The sequence below is a fragment of the Amblyraja radiata genome, chromosome 19 (assembly GCF_010909765.2).
Source record: "Amblyraja radiata isolate CabotCenter1 chromosome 19, sAmbRad1.1.pri, whole genome shotgun sequence".
In the NCBI taxonomy this organism is placed as follows: domain Eukaryota; kingdom Metazoa; phylum Chordata; class Chondrichthyes; order Rajiformes; family Rajidae; genus Amblyraja; species Amblyraja radiata.
Window position 1 is genome coordinate 20,985,987 of NC_045974.1, and position 16,375 is coordinate 21,002,361.

General features: G+C 46.7%; 2 protein-coding genes across 3 annotated transcripts in view; both read right to left on the bottom strand.

Annotated features, from left to right (window-relative positions):
* Positions 1-2,383: 2,383 nt before the first annotated feature.
* Positions 2,384-15,154, bottom strand: LOC116984265 (tyrosine 3-monooxygenase-like). The gene is made up of 13 exons (XM_033038382.1): positions 15,136-15,154; positions 12,954-13,177; positions 11,489-11,663; positions 10,813-10,901; positions 10,640-10,707; positions 9,719-9,769; positions 8,018-8,167; positions 7,775-7,906; positions 7,162-7,231; positions 6,071-6,127; positions 5,195-5,290; positions 4,642-4,775; positions 2,384-2,831 (listed from the first exon to the last, which is right to left on the bottom strand). The coding sequence occupies exons 1-13, from the start codon at positions 15,152-15,154 to the stop codon at positions 2,672-2,674; spliced, it is 1,425 nt and encodes a 474-aa protein (XP_032894273.1). The 3' UTR covers positions 2,384-2,671.
* Positions 4,518-16,375, bottom strand: part of pah (phenylalanine hydroxylase) — a 53,886-nt gene continuing 42,028 nt past the window's right edge. The window contains exon 14 of one of the 2 annotated variants that reach the window (XR_004414853.1): positions 4,518-4,564. The gene's annotated coding sequence lies outside the window, so the exon portion shown is untranslated. Of the gene's footprint in view, positions 4,565-9,486; positions 9,540-16,375 lie in introns of those variants that run through there. The other variant, XR_004414852.1, reaches the window with a different exon arrangement.

Genomic DNA, 16,375 nt, shown 5'->3' on the forward strand with positions numbered 1-16,375 from the left:
GTCGCCTATTTCCTTCGCTCCATAGATGTTGCTGCACCCGCTGAGTTTCCCCAGCAATTGTGTGTACCTATGGTATTGTTGAAATCGGTGATTGATGAGGGTAGGGAGGATATGTATTGTCTACATGGAGTTAGGCATTTGAAGAAGTTCCCCATCATAGGCTGATCTAGAAGATTAAGATGTATGGAATTGACAGTGACTTTCCCTTAGACTTTAAAATTTACTTTAGACTAGAGATCCAACACGGAAACAGGCCCTTCGGCCCACTGAGACTGAGCTGACAAGCGATCCCAGTACACTTACACTATCCTACACACTAGGGACAATTTACAATTTTTACCGGAGCCAATTAAACTACAAACCTGCACGTCTTTGGGATGTGGAGGAAACCAGAGCACCTGGAGGAAACCCACGCGGTCACAGAGATAATGTACAAATTCCACACAGAGAGGATCGAACACGAGTCTCTGGCGCTGTGAGGCAGCAACTCTACCGCTGCGCCACTGTGCTGCCCAATGCAACTTGGTTGTATGCATTCATAACTGGCTCACTGATAGAAGGTGTGTGACAAAGTGTGAGAATCTTCTACCCTAGAAGAGTGTACTGGGTCTCCCCACCAGCAGTGCCTTGGGGAAACCTTCACCCAATCTCCAAAAGGATGAAAGGTCTACCCCGCCGTTTCCAGGTGGCCCAGTCAGAGCACTAATGACCACGGGCCAGGAATAAACAGAATGCACACATTATTATTCCATGTTGGCATTTATTGTAACTATTATATCCAACAAATAACTTTTAACAGTAGGACAAGGTCTTTCCATATCCAGCTCCGGCAGTATTTTGATTTTGCAAAGTCGAAATTAAATGGCTGTATAATTGACTGCTGCCTAAATCAACGAACTTCCTAATTATCACAGATTATCATGACAAATTAATATTTACATTCATGAACACACATGTGTATAGACACGAACACGGATGTTGGCACACGCAGGCATACATTCATTCATGTGCACACACAGACACATGCATCTTCACATACATGCACACAAATAAGCATGTGTACACTCACACTCAGCCACACACACAAACAAACATACACAGACACACAGAGATACATACTGTAGATACACACACAGAAGCACACAAATGTACATAGAAACATAGAAAATAGGTGCAGGAGTAGGCCATTCAGCCATTCGAGCCTGCACCGCCATTCAATATGATCATGGCTGATCATCCAACTCAGTATCCTGTACCTGCCTTCTCTCCATACCCCCTGATCCCTTTAGCCACAAGGGCCACATCTAACTCCCTCTTAAATATAGCCAATGAACTGGCCTCAACTACCTTCTGTGGCAGAGAATTCCAGAGATTCACCACTCTCTGTGTGAAAAATGTTTTCCTCATCTCGGTCCTAAACGATTTCCCCCTTATCCTTAAACTGTGACCCCTTGTTCTGCACTTCCCCAACATCGGGAACAATCTTCCTGCATCTAGCCTGTCCAACCCATGTACAAACATATGCACACACAAACATGCACACACATACACATATGTGCACACACATACACACAATCATGCACTTACACATGCACAAAAATGCACACACACAAATATGCATGCACACACACACAGACATACAAGTGTACATAAGTCCGCACTGAGGCCACAGCGTGTGCCATCTACAATCTATATATTGTCAGCTCCAATGTTCCTTCACAAGACCTCCAAGTCACGGACGCCTGGTCTGGTTTGGAATACACGGTCTGGGAACTAGAGGAAGCAGTTCGAATTATGAGGCAGGATAAGTATCTGAGGGAGAAACGTTTGCAGATCTGAGAGGAGAGTGGGACCAGCCTACAGAGTCAATGCTAATACAGACTCAATGGGCCAAATGTCCTCCTTCACTGCTCTAACCATTATGTGAGCCTGTGCCAAGGGCAGCAATCTCAGGTAAACTCCCGGCTGGGACGTACAACACAGGTATTTTAGCATCACTGGGCCATAGCCTGGGAATCTCCCTCCCCATCACCTCAATGGGGGCACCTTCACCAGGGCTGACCGCAGCACATCAAGGTGATGTTTCTTTACCACCTGTAGAAGGGGCAATTAGGGAATGGAAATAAATACCTCTCCGAGCTCTCTTTCCCTCGAGAACCAGAGGACATAGGCTTAAGATGAGGGGGGGGGGGGGGCATTATTAAATAGGAAACTGAGGGGTAACTTTTTTACACTGTTTGGTGGGTGTATGGAACGAGCTGCTGGAGGAGGTAGTTGAGGCAGGTACTATCATAACGTTTAAGAAACATTTAGACAGGTCCATGGATATAACAGGTTTAGAGGTGTATAGGCCAAACTCTAGGTGGGACGAGTGTAGCTGGCACATGTTGGCTAGTAAATTGGTCCAAAGGGCCTGTTTCCATGCAGTAAGGCTCTATGACTCTCTCTACATGGACATACACCTAACACTAAACATTGTAGACCCAGTCACAGTTACTCAGATATAATCTCAGCAGCTTAAACTCTACATTCAGGAACACATTCATGATATCATAAAGAACCTGGATTATTCATTATATCTCTGGGTGCTTTGTTAAGAACATGACTAAGTTCCCAGGAGCGAAATCCAACAAATGTCAACCTGCCCATTGCCGCCGTGGGAACAACTTGTTTAAGAAGGTTTATCATGAGCGAAGTAGAGTTTGTTGAGGTCCTCCCTGCCATGGGTCAGTGCATCCTTGCCCGTGTCTGGCCTGTCGGGTATCTCCACACTCCAGGTTAGTGGACGATAGCGCAGTGAGAATGGCTTCCTGATATTGGAGGCATACGCCCTGCTCAAAAAACAAAATGCGAGGTCAACGTAACAATGAAAGGTTGCATTAGGTATTGGTTTATTATTATCAGGTTTAGCACGGCACAATGGCGCAGCGGTAGAGTTGCTGCCTCACAGTGTCGGAGACCCGGGTTCGATCCTGACTACGGGTGCTGTCTATGCGAAGTTTGTACGTTCTCCCTGTGACCGCATGGGTTTTCTCCAGGTGCTCCAGTATCCTCCAACATCCCAAAAATGTACAGGTGTGTAGGTTAACTGGCTTCGGTAAAATTGTAAATTGTCCCTAGTGTGTGGGATAGTGTTAGTGTATGGGCTGACCGCTGGTCAGCGTGGACTCGGTGGGCCGAAGGCTCTTGGAGAAAGGTGTTCTCCAAAAATCTGTGTGACCACTAGCGAGAAGCAACTTGGTATTGGTTTATTGTTATCATGTGTATGGAGATACTGTGGAAAGCTTTGTTTGCATGTGATCCACTATACATGAGTACAATCAGTCTACACACAAGTACAACTGGTAGTGCAAAGAGAAAAATACCAGAGTGCAGAATATAGTGTTACAGCATTACACTATCACAGGTACAGAGAAAGTGCAGGTTTTAAAAAGTGCAAGGTCTGCAATGAAGTAGGGTGGGAGATGTGGGACATAGTCTAGCTTGTGAGAGGACCGTTCAGTAGTCTGATCTCGGCGGGGAAGATGTTCCTGAATCTGGTGGTACATACTTTCAAGCTTTTGTATCTTCCGCTTGATGGGAGGGGAGAAGAAGGGATGAGCGGGGTGTGAGTCACATTTGGCCATCTCCCACTCAACCGTTTCCCAATCTGACCTTTCTGTCCTGGGCCTCCTACATTGTCGGAGTGAGGCCCAGCACAAATTGGAGGAACGGCACCTCACATTTCGCTTGGGTAGTTTACACCCCAGCGGTATGAACATTGACTTCTCTAACTTCAGGTACCCCTTGCTCGCTCTCTTCATTCCCCTCCCCCCCCCCCCCCCCCCCCCCTCCCAGTTCTCCCACTAGTCCCACTGCCTACATTTCTTTCTTTGTCCTACCCCCTCCCCTGTCAATCTGAAGAAGGGTCTCGACCTGAAACATCGCCAATTCCTTCTCTCCATAGATGCTGCCTCACCCACTGAGTTTCTCCAGCATTTTGTGTCTACCTTCCTATTAATATATCATTGACGCATATGAGATCCTAAGGGGATGTATCCAGCATTGGGAGAGATTGAAGCAAGGGTAGATAGTTAGAAATTGAAGTTGGTGAGACAAAGTATTGTATTATTTTATAAGTTATAAGAAAGATTGTATTAATGTGGAAAGAGTGCAGGGAAGATATACGAGGCTGTTGCCAGGAATCAAGGGCCTGAACTATTGGGAAAGGTTGGCAGGCTAAGTCTTTATTCCTTGCAGTACAGGAGGCTGACGGGTGATCTTATAGAGGTGTATAAATTCACGAGGGGAATAGACAGGGTGAATGCAGAGTGTTTTAGCCAGGGTAGGCTGGATTCTGATTGGCTGGATCTAACTGTGATTCCACCATCTAATTGGCTGCAAAACAGCATGTGGTATCCTGGAATGTGCCAGGCGCTACAGCAATGCACGTCACCTTATAGCGGAGTCAGGGGATATGGGGAGAAGGCAGGAACGGGGTACTGATTGGGAATGATCAGCCATGATCACACTGAATGGCGGTGCTGGCTCGAAGGGCCGAATGGCCTACCCCTGCACCTATTGTCTATTGTCTATTGTCTACTGTCTTATGTTCTATCGCCAGCGGTTGGTGAGGGAGCCGGGGTTTTGTTGGGGTCTTACCAGAGTTTGGATTTTGCGTCTTCGAAGCTCTCTGCCACAAAGTAGGCTGGTTGGTAGGTCTGGTCTTGATAGTTCAGGTGGGCGGTCAACTGGGGGTCAAAGTCTTTGTATTGGGGCTGCCCTGAGAGTGCGTACTGTACAACAGAGAAGCGGTGTGAGTCCTAATGTCTGGGCAGTGCAGAGGGAGCGCCGCATTGTGGGAGGGGCGTTACTGAAGGAGCGCCGCACCTTGGTAGGCAGTAATGAGGGAGCGCCACACTGTGGGAGGGGCGTTACTGAGGGAGCGCCGCACCTTGGTAGGCAGTAATGAGGGAGCGCCACACTGTGGGAGGGGCGTTACTGAGGGAGCGCCACTGTGGTAGGGGCGTTACTGAGGGAGCGCCACTGTGGTAGGAGCGTTTGTGAGGGAACACCACGCTGTGGGAGGGGCGTTACTGAGGGAGTGCCACACTGTGGGAGGGGCGTTACTGAGGGAGCGCCACACTGTGGGAGGGGCGTTACTGAGGGAGCGCCACACTGTGGGACACTTCTCTCGGTACAGCCGTTTTCTCACCATTAGCTCCCCATATGAAGAGAGCAGACCAGCTCCGTAGGCCTTCAGAGCTCCATTCTGTTTACAGAGACCAAACTCTATTGTAAACCAGTAAAGCTGCAGAAACAAACACATTGAGCAGATTCGATGTGTTGCCAAATCTTCTACAGGTGGGGAGAGCATCCTGACTGCTTCACCGCCTGGTTTGGCAACTCCAAGCCCATCTGACATCTTTCCCCTCTCACTAATCTTTTGCTCTCTAGATCTAGATTCCCCAACCCGGATAAAAGGTACCTATCCATCTATATCCGTTTAAATGACATTTGGACAGGTAGATGGATAGGAAAGGCTTAGAGGGATATGGGCCAATGAAGAAGGGTTTCGGCCCGAAACGTCGCCTATTTCCTTCGCTCCATAGATGCTGCTGCACCCACTGAGTTTCCCCAGCAATTTTGTGTACCTTTGAAGGCTTAGAGGGATATGGGCCAAACGTGGGCAAATGGGACTAGTGTAGATGGTGCATCTTGGTTTGGCATGAGCAAGTTGGGCTGAAGGGCCCGTTTCCATGCTGTATGACTCTGATTCTAAATGTTATTATTGCACTTGCTACAATTACCTCCTCTGTCTGAAGAAGGAAGGGTCCCCACCCGATTCATCACCTAATATTTGTTCTCCAGAGATGCTGAGTTACTCCAACACGTTGTGTCTATCGTTGGTATAGTCCAACATCTGCAGTTTCTTGTTTCTATCTACTGGCATATTCTGAGATAATGTTGCCCCCTAGGTTTCCATTAAATCTTATCCCACTTACCTAAAACCTATGCCGACTGGTTCTTGCTTCCCCTACTCTGGGTAAAAGCCTGTGCATTCACCTTAATGAATGTCTTAATTACTCACAGTGGACAGTTTCTCGATATCTTCATCTGCTGCTCCAAGTGATGCAAGGCCAAGTTCCTGAAGGTTATGGAAAAAGAAATAACATTACCTTATATTCAGTGTCCAGGGACCTGTGTGACTAGAGAGTCAGTGAAATGGGGGAGTCATCGATAATTGATAGGAAGACTGATTTGCTTCACGGGGAGAAGTGAGACTACGTGTGTTGATTAACAAAAACATCAAACACAGAGTTTCCATAAAGCCACATGACACTTGCGCAGCGGGTAGAGCTGCTGTCTCGCAGCGCCAGACACCCGGGTTTGATCCTGACCTCGGGTGATTTCTGTGTGCGGAGTTTGCCCGTTCTCCCTGTAGCGCGTGGGTCTCCTCCAGGTGCCCCGGTTTCATCCCACTTCCCAAAATTGGGAATGTAGGTTAATTGGCTTCAGTAAATTGCCCCTAGTATAGAAGGAGTGGATGAGAAAGCCAGATAACATGGAATGAGTGTGAATGGGTCATCAATGGTCAGCGTGTGCTGGGTGGGTCGAAGGGCCTGTTTCCATGCTGTATCTCTAAATAGCAGATACTGCAATAGGGAAACAAGAAAAATAGGATGGAATTTTAAAGGAGATCCGAGAGATAGGTTCATGACTCGAGTGTGAGCGACATCCGAAACCACTGACATCTATTTGGGGCGGCACGGTGGCGCAGCGGTAGAGTTGCTGCCTCACAGCGCCAGACACCCGGGTTCCATCATGACTATGGGTGCTGCCTGTACGGGGTTTGTACGTTCTCCCCGTGACCTGCGTGGGTTTCCTCGGGGATATCCCGGTTTCCTCCCGTGCTCCTCGTCCGTACTAGTTTGTAGGCAAATTTGCTTTGGTATAATTTGGTAAACTGTCCCTAGTGTGTGTAGGATAGTGTAAGTGTGCGGGGATCGTTAGTCGGCACGGACTCGGTGGGCCAAATGACCTGTTTCCACGCTGTATCTCTAAACTAAACTAAATTAATCTGGAACTCATTGCCAGAAGAGTTGGGATCAGAGCTAAAATCACCCTGTTCAAGAGGAATTTAGACATACACAAATGAGCAGAGGGAGTAGCAAGTTTTACCTGGGAGAACTGAGCAAATTCTGCATCTGCCAACATGGGAACATGGCCCAGTAACTCATGGCAACAGTCTCTTGAAAGAAGGAGAAAGCACGGTGTTAGCTTCATTATAAATATCAATTTGTGTCCACACTGTTCCTTTTTATTAAGGCTTGTCAGAACTTCCTGACTGACCATTCGCTTCTGAAGGGTGACAAATGCCCCGAACCTGATTAATATGAACACGAACAGGCCCTTCGTTCAAGACCAACTCTTATCAACCTGCACATGTACCACATCTCCACATTCCCTTCCTATCCCTGTGCCTATCCAAAAAACCCGTAAAAAACATGATCGTTTCTGCCTCTACCACCGCACCTGGCAGTGCGTTCCAGGCACTCCCCACCCTGGCAGTGCGTTCCAGGCACTCCCCAACCATCTGCGTAAAATTTTTTTGTACCGCACATATCCTTTAAACTTTGCCCCCTCTCACCTTAAAGCTGGTGCTTTAACGCCTCACTCACTCTCGCACTCACGCACAAGTCCATTCACACTCACACACACTCACACTCGTACACTATCACATACACACACACACACTCACACATTCACAACACACACACACTAAAATGCTTACGGTTCCGGGGAGTGCATTGGGGATGTAGGGTGGCGGATGTACTGCGTGCACTGAAAGACACTGAATGCCAGGCTGGCCAGGAAATCTCGAGCGGAGAGGAGTCCGGCCACAGGTCGCAGCTGAAAGCCTGTCCTGTCTAGGAAAGGAAGGACCACACTGTCACGGTGAGCGTCGGTGTTGGATGAACCTGCCCGATTCCCTGCCACAGTCCCCATGGTTCTGAACCGCCCTGCTACGCAATACCTGCCTTGCAAGAACACGGAGACGTCCTGAAGTTGTGGGATGTTGTCCGCTCGGTAACCACACTGCTGCTCCAGCAACCGGAAGGCATCCAAAAATTGTTTGCAGGCATGACTTGGGTACAAAGTGGTCAACTTAGTGTAGACCACCTTCCTAGAATAGTCAACACATAATGGCAGAAACAAGGAACTGCAGATGCTAGTTTACATAAAAGAACACCATGTGCTGGAGTAATTCAGTTGGTCAGGCAGCATTTCTGGAGAACATGGATTGGTGACGTTTTGGGTTGAAACCCTTTCATTTTGTGATACAGTGTGGAAACAGGCCCTTCAGCCCACAGAGTCCACGCCGACCAACGATCACCTTTACACTTACATCCTACACACCATGGACAATTTACAGAAGCTAATTAACCTACGAACCTGCATGTCATTGGAATGTGGGAGGAAACCGGAGCACCCGGTGAAAACCCATGCGGTCACAGGGAGAACAGAGCGAACAAACTCTGTACAGTCAGCACCCGTAGTCAGGATCAAGCCCGGGTCTCTGGCGCTGTAAGCTGCGCCAATGTGCAGTCCCCAGCGTAAATTATGTATAAAATAACTTACGCTGGGGTAGTTTGCAACATTGTGTTCTCCAATTATAGGTAACTTCTCATGACCACAAGGATATTAAGGGCAAAATAAGATTGCAGTGGGGTTTAGTTCAACTTGGCACCTAGGTCTCCCCTCAATCTCCAACATTCCAGAGAAAACAATGCAAGTTTGTCCCATCTTTCCGCATAGCTAATCTAGATAGCATTCTAGTAAACCTCCAGCACCCTCTCCAGAGCTGCCACATCATTTCTGTAATCGGGTAACAAGAAATATACGTAATACCCCAAATGCTGTCTAATCAAAGACGTACAGGGCTGCATCGTGACTTTCTTGTTTGTAACAAAAACCTCATTTGTCTTGCGGCATGATAACAGACCTTTTGGTTCACTTGCCCGTGCCAACCAATATGCCCCATGTATAGTCTCACCTGCCTGCATTTGGCCAATATCCTTCTAAAACTTTCCTATCCATGTACTTGTTCAAATATCTTTTATATGCCTAAACCTCCTCTGGCAGCTCATTCCATACACCCACCTTCTGAATGAAAGAAGGTGTCCCTCAGGTTCTTATTAAATAGAAACATATAAAATTATAAAAGGACTGGACAAGCTAGATGCAGGAAAGATGTTCCCAATGTTGGGCGAGTCCAGAACCAGGGGCCACAGTCTTAGAATAAAGGGAAGACTGAGATGGGAAAAAACGTTTTCACCCAGAGAGTTGCGAATTTGAGGAATTCCCTGCCACAGAGGGCAGTGGAGACCAAATCACTGGAGTTAAGAGAGAGCTAGATAGAGCTCTCGGGGCTAGTGGAGTCAAGGGATATGGGGAGAAGGCAGGCACGGGTTATTGATTGGGGACGATCAGCCATGATCGCAATGAATGGCGGTGCTGGTTCGAAGGGCCGAATGGCCTCCTCATGCACCTATTTTCTATGTTTCTATGTTTCTAAATCTCTCCCTTCTCATCTTAAACCTATGTACTCTGGTTCTTGATTCCTCTACCCTGGGTAAATGACTCTGTGTATTCACACTATCTATTCCCAAGATTCAAGTCAACTTTATTTGTCACATGCACGTACAAGATGTACAGATTCAACATAGATCCTTACCAGATCTCTATCTCCTTTGCTGTGTATTCCACCCTTGGGATTGGTTCTCCCCTGTTGGAACAAATGCATCAAATATCTCTCAATTCTTATTTGTTGACAATTAATTTTCACAAAGACATTCTATTGCATTGATAACAAATTCCTATTCCAAACTCAACGCAATGTGAAATGGCAATAACTAAACGGCAATGATCAAGATCACTCGTTACAATCGCTCCACTCTTTTAAATCTTTATTTTAAACAGCAGCATTTCTCAAACTTACTCTGCTCTTCTTAATCTCCTCTCAGATCTGTCGCACTAACTGTTATTCCCTTTATCCTGTATCTGTACACCGTGGACGGCTTGATTGTAATCATTTTCGCTGACTGGATAGATAGCATGCAAACAAAAAGCTTTTCACTGTACCTTAGTAGATGTGACAGTAATAAACGGAACTAAATTAAACTAAACTAATTTGTGAAGGCTATGTAGATGCCAGTTTATACCGAAGATAGACACAAAATGCTGGAGTAATTCTGCGGGTCAGAGCATCTGCGGAGAAAAGGAATAGGTGATGTTTCGGGTTGGAATTCTTCATAAGACATCACTTTATACAATACAATACAATACAATTTATTGTCATTTGAGCCTGTGAACAGTGAAATTCTGTTTCCACAGCCATACAAACAAAGACAATTCTTAGACATACACACAATTTAGTTCACACAAACATCCATCACAGTGGACCCACTGTGATGGAAGGCAAAGTCTTCGGAATCCGATGAAAGGTTCTGACCTGAAATGTCACCTATTCCTTTTCTTCAGAGAGAATTACTCCAGCGTTTTTGTGTCTAAACTATACTGACAACATTATAAGGGCTATGATTATTTTATTCTGTGAACCATTGAAAAAGATGAATAATGGGCACGGTATGCTCACTGTTTGTATCCCACTGCTAGACCTGCGATCTGCAATCTCCGTTCCCTGTACTCCGGATCATTGTGTCCCTTGAAAGCAAAAACAATCCTTAATTACCCACTGGTTTGAACGTTACGATCTGATGCTACTTTTCCACCAATATGCAGAGATTCAAGGTAGGTGTTCATACTCACTGGGTGATCCTGATCCAAGTTGGGTTCGAACTTGGTCATCAGCTGTTGACACATGTCAAGATCTCGTCTGCTTCTTGGAAACCAAGGGACTGGAAGTAAATGGAGTGGTCTTTAACAAGCTGAACACGTCTTTTTATGAAAAGATAGACACAAAATGCTGGAGTAACTCAGCGGGACAGGCAGCATCTCTGGAGAGAAGGAATGGGTGACGTTTCGTGTCAGACAGAGTCAGGGGGACGAGACGAGATATGGAGGGGGTCAGGTATGAAAATGACCGGTCAAAGCAGCCGATGATGAAGGAAATGTAGAATGGTTCATTGTTAGCTGAGGGGAAGGTGACAACGAGGCATACAATCAATAAAATTAATTAGGAGAACAGTGAACAGTCGGAAAACTAGGGTGGAGGTAGATCGGAGAGAGAGGAAAAGCAAGGGTTACTTGAAGTTAGAGAAATCAATATACATACCACAGTGTTTACTTATCTAAATTTGTTAACACTCCCAATGTCAAGCGAACAGGCTAGATTAGGAAAAGTATTAGGCGTTTAGAAAAATAATTTTGCCTCAGATCATACAGGAACAAGGTCATTTACTGGGCCTTCTTTCATCATCATGGATCTGAATCCATGAGACCTGTCACACCCCCTCAAACAAAAAGCTGCGATAGAGTTCCTCACCTTCCTTCTCTCTGACTGCGCTGACATTTTTGGTCACTCTTTTCAGCGAGTTGAGCAGAGGGCTGACAACGGCACTGGGCAGCTCACACCTGATGAAGATGTCCAGATCTTCAGAGCTGGTCCTGCTCTCCCTCGCTGCTCTGCTTTCCAGGTGGGAGACCCGAGCTCCAACCCCCTGCAAACCAACCAGTGGTCCATCAGTTCTTCTGCCCAACCAGAATTGAAGGGCATAGACTCATACAGCATGGAAACAAGCACTTCGGCCCAACTTGCCCATGCAGATCAAGATGCCTCACCTGCCTGTGTTTGGCCCACATCCCTTTAAACCTTGTGTGTAGGGAAAAATACTGCAGATGCTGGTTGAAATCGGGACAGGCAACATCTTTGCAGAGAAGGAATGGGTCATGTTTCGGGTCGAGACCCTTATTCTGTTTCACGAGGGGGGGGGGGCAACAACAGTAAATGGGGGAGGGCAACAGTAAGTGGGGAACTGGAAGAGTTTTAGAATCCCCTTCCCTGGGACATATATTGCCAACGATCCATTTCTCTCATGGTTTTGTATACTTCACAAAGGTCATTTCTCAGCTTCCTAGGGTTGCACCCGATTTTTCTCTTCAGCTTTCTGAGGGCCAATCCATTCTCCTACAAAACTGTTGGCTTCAGGTGTGAACTCCCAGCACCCTGGATGCACACTCACGAAGGTGTGACTCCCTTCTCTAACTCTGGCCAGGCTCAGGGGGTCAGTCATACAGCGTCAGAAATAGTCCCTCCGGTCCAACTCATCCATGCTGACCAAGCTAATCCCATGTGCCTGCCTTCGACCCATAACCCTCCAAAGCTTTACTACCCCCAGCACTTTGTGTTTTGCTTCAGATTCCAGGGTCCGCAGTTTCTCGTGTCTCCTTTATATCAGCTTTGGAAGTTGCTACAATAAACCTTCCTTTAAAAAAATAATCGAATTCTTCGTCTTAAGACGGACACAAGGGGCTGGAGTAACTCAGCGGGTCAAGCGGCACATCTGAAGTACGTGGACACGTGGCTTTTCGGGTCGGGACCTCATCTTCAGACTGATGTAGGTGTCGAGAGGCTGAACGTCTATGGTAAGTCTGAAGGAGGCGCCCGACCCGAAACGTCGCTTATCCTTTTCTCCAGAGATGCTGCCTGACCCGCTGAGTTACTCCAGCACTTTGTACCGGTTCAAGTGGTTTTTTAAATGCTATGATCGTACCTGCCTCAACCACCTCCTGAGGCAGTTCGTTGGCTATACACACGCCACCATCTGTTGCCCATCGGGTTCCTATTTAACATTTTCCCTCTTACTTTAAACCTCTAGTTCTTGATCCCCCTTCCCCTACTCTGCGCATTCACTCTATCTATACCCACCATGGTTCGGTATTGATTCGTTTAAAGCAACGCATTCTCCATGAAAATAAACTAATTTTAAGCCGCCACGGATGGCTCTCACCTCGAAGAGTTTGAGGGCGAGGGAGAGTCCGGCGTTCCTGGCGTCCGGCAGCGTAAAAATGAAAGTCGCAAGAACCTTGGGCGGTTCCTCGAGGATCGGCGGGTCGGGCCGGTCTGCGGGCGAGGGAGCGGAGTTTCTGCTGCTGCTGCCTACACCATCCTCGGCCAGACTGTCCGGGGGACTCCGGGAGCCAACCTCGGTCTTCATTGAGATGATTTGCAGAGCTTCCGGGCAGGGTTGGAGCAGTGCACACAGAGGATCGCAGGAGACCCCTGATCAATCTGCGCTTGGGTGCAAAGGGTCGCCTCTATTTATTGGGGACAGGGGTGAGTTATTCATAGCAATCCATTCTTCTTAGTTTAGTGTGTGGGCAGATTCAAATGCCCGTCCTGATTGCGTCATTGTGACTAATGAGATGATGTTGAGATTGGAAGGTATGAGTATATTTGGGCACGTACGAGTTTGTGTGCATGTGTGTATTTGTGTGTGTGAGTTTGTATATTTGTGTGTGTGAGTAAGTTTGTGTGTGTATATTTTGTACGTGTTTGTGTTCATGTTTGTGTGTATGGGTGTTTTTGTATGTGTATGCGTTTCTGTGTGCTTGTGTGTGTGTGTGTGTGTGTGTGTGTGTGTGTGTGTGTGTGTGTGTGTGTGTGTGTGTGTGTGTGTGTGTGTGTGTGTGTGTGTGTGTGTGTATGTGTGTGTGTGTGTGGTGTATGTGTCTTTCTGTGTGGCGTGTGGCTGTATGGTGTGTGAGTGTGTGGGGGGGGGGGGTGTGTGTGTGTGTGTGTGTGTGGGGGGGGGGGGGTGTGTGTGTGTGTCTATGTGGTGGTGGTGTGTGTGTGTGGGGGGGGGTGTGTCTTTCTGTATGGTGTGTGTGTGTGAGTGTGTGTGTGTGTGGTGTGGTGTGTATGTGTCTTTCTGTGTGGTGTGTGGCTGTGTGGTGTGTGTGTGTGTGGTATGTGTGTGTGGTGTGTGCGTGGGAAGGGGTGTTTTCTATTGGGGGGGGGGGGGAGGGAAGGCGTCAGATGAAAATACATGAATCAACGAGGGGGATTAACACACCCAAATTGGAACTGCTCAAGTCCCGCATCTCCCCCGCGGGCCATGATACCACCCATTTCACCCTCCGAAGTAAACCTGCGCCGATGAGTCCATAAATGCACTGATATCTTGACGAACGAATACTTTTTTTGTATTAAGTCTGAAGAGGTATCCCGATCACAAACATCGCCTGTCCATTCCCTCCACAGATGCTACCTGAACCAATGTTCCTCCAATACTTTGTGTTCAGCTCAAGCTCCCAGCGTTTATCGTTCCTTGTGTCCCCTTTACATTAGGGTTGGAAGTTGCTACAATAAATCTTCCTTTAAAAAATAATCGGATTCTGCATCTTATGACAGCCACAGGGTGCTGGAGTAACTCAGCGGGTCTGGCAGCATCTCTGGAGAACACGAATTAGTGACTTTTCGGACGGATGGAGGTGTATAGGGACAAAACGTCCATGGTAAGTTTGAAGAAGGATTTCGAACCGAAATGTCGCCAATCTTTTTTCTCCAGAGATGCTGCCTGACCCACTGAGTTACTCCAGCACTTTGTGTCTTCCTTTGGAATAAACCAGCATCTGCAGTTCTTTGTCTCTGCATCTTAAGGCGTTTGTTTTCCTTTGCATTTAGAATTACGAAAGATTTTGAAATTCGTAACAGATTGGGATTTTACTGTTTCGTGGTTGGCCATTCTCTTTTATTTCAACCACAGAATATCTTGGGACATTTGCTGGCTCTCGCCGGTACATTGACCCTCTCTTACCGTCAGTATTCCACGATGCGCTCCCCTGTTGCTTTGTGGCGTTCCATTAGCGGCGCTGACCACGGTGCTGAAACATAGCTCTCCTACAAACGGATGCACAGAATTTACCTCTCAACCAGGCTACACGCCAGCAAACTAGAACTCAAGTACAGTGGGCGCTCGGAGCCGAAGGTTCTTTAACTTCAATGGTGTCATAGAGTCGTACAGCACGGAAACTGGGCCTTCGGTTCAACTTGCCCATGCCGACCAATATGCCCTATCTACACTAGTCCCACCTGCCCGCGTTTGGCCCATACCCCCCTAAACGTTTCATATCCATGTACCTATCCAAATGTCCTAAATGTTGTTATAGTACAACCCTCAACTGCCTCACCTGGCTGCTCGTTCCACATCCTCTGTATGTAAATGTTGCCTCTCATGTCCCTCTCACATCTTTCCCTTCTCAACTTAAACCTCTGCCCTCTGGTTCTTGATTCCACCATTCTGGGGACAAGACGCTCTGCATATTAGTGCAGTGAAAAGCTTTTGTTTGCCTACTATCCAGTCAAAGAAACGACCATACATGAATACAACCACGCCGTCAATAATTCACTGATGATACAGTTGTCCTTAATAAATATTTTTTTTACGTATGGTTTCAGGCTATTTTCCACGGGATTTTATTTTGACAATATATATATATTTTAAACCTTTCCGTAAACTGTGAGCACAATTAAGTGGTAGTTTATGTTTCTCCCGCAATTTCACCGCTTGCCTTAGTTTCAAGTGTGTTTAATCGACGGTAGTGCGGCACGGTGGCGCATTGTTGCCTTACATCGCCAAGGACCAGGGTTCGATCCTGACTACGGGTGCTGTCTGTACGGAGTTAGCTCATTCTCCCCGTGACCTGCTCCGGTTTCCACCCACGCTCCAAAGTCGTACAGGTTTGTAGGACAAATAGCTTTGTAAAATTGTAAAACTTGTCCCTGGTGTGCAGGGTAGTGCGCGGGGATCGCGCTGTTTCTCTAAACTAAAGGAAAAAGGATGCGCTGGTCGAGATATAACTCTCTCACAATAATGAAACCAGATGGCAGATCGCGGTGTGTCTCCCATCTGATCCGCGGATTCAAAATTCTGCAAAATGAATGGCCGGGGAAATATTAAGTTAGATATCAGATTCGATATTGCATGTATGTCAAATTAAAACGCATGGCGCAATTGGTCGTTCAACGAGTGACCAACTCCACATAAATTCCGGTCACTTCTACACGCACGGCTCCATTCGCGATTTAATATGTTTCTCTAAAGTGTGCCAGTGTTTGGACATATGTGCAGGCATAAAACTGAACAGGTCGAATCATTTGAAAACCATGTTACCTTCTTGTAGTTAATTACGACGAATGCCCGGTGTTTTTTTTGTGGATCAAAAGGTGCCTGCACATATCTCTTTCCTTGCTATTATCGCCTACAGATTCTTGTAAGATGATTGAGTCGTTCAAGGGCCTGACCGCCTTATTTATTTAATACATTTTTATTTTTTTATTTTAGAAATCGTTTTGTAATATTATTTTTAATAATTTTTTTACCTTCACGTGAGGCACCGTCACGAAACACGTCTCTGTTTAACATTAAAA

Excerpts from the sequence above, each read along its gene's own strand:
- LOC116984265 (XM_033038382.1), bottom strand. Across the intron at positions 11,664-12,953 it reads TCGCCCTCAAACTCTTCGAG|GGGGTTGGAGCTCGGGTCTC; the intron begins GTGAGAGCCATC and ends GTTGGTTTGCAG. Across the intron at positions 2,832-4,641 it reads GACGCAAAATCCAAACTCTG|GGCGTATGCCTCCAATATCA; the intron begins GTAAGACCCCAA and ends TTTTTTGAGCAG.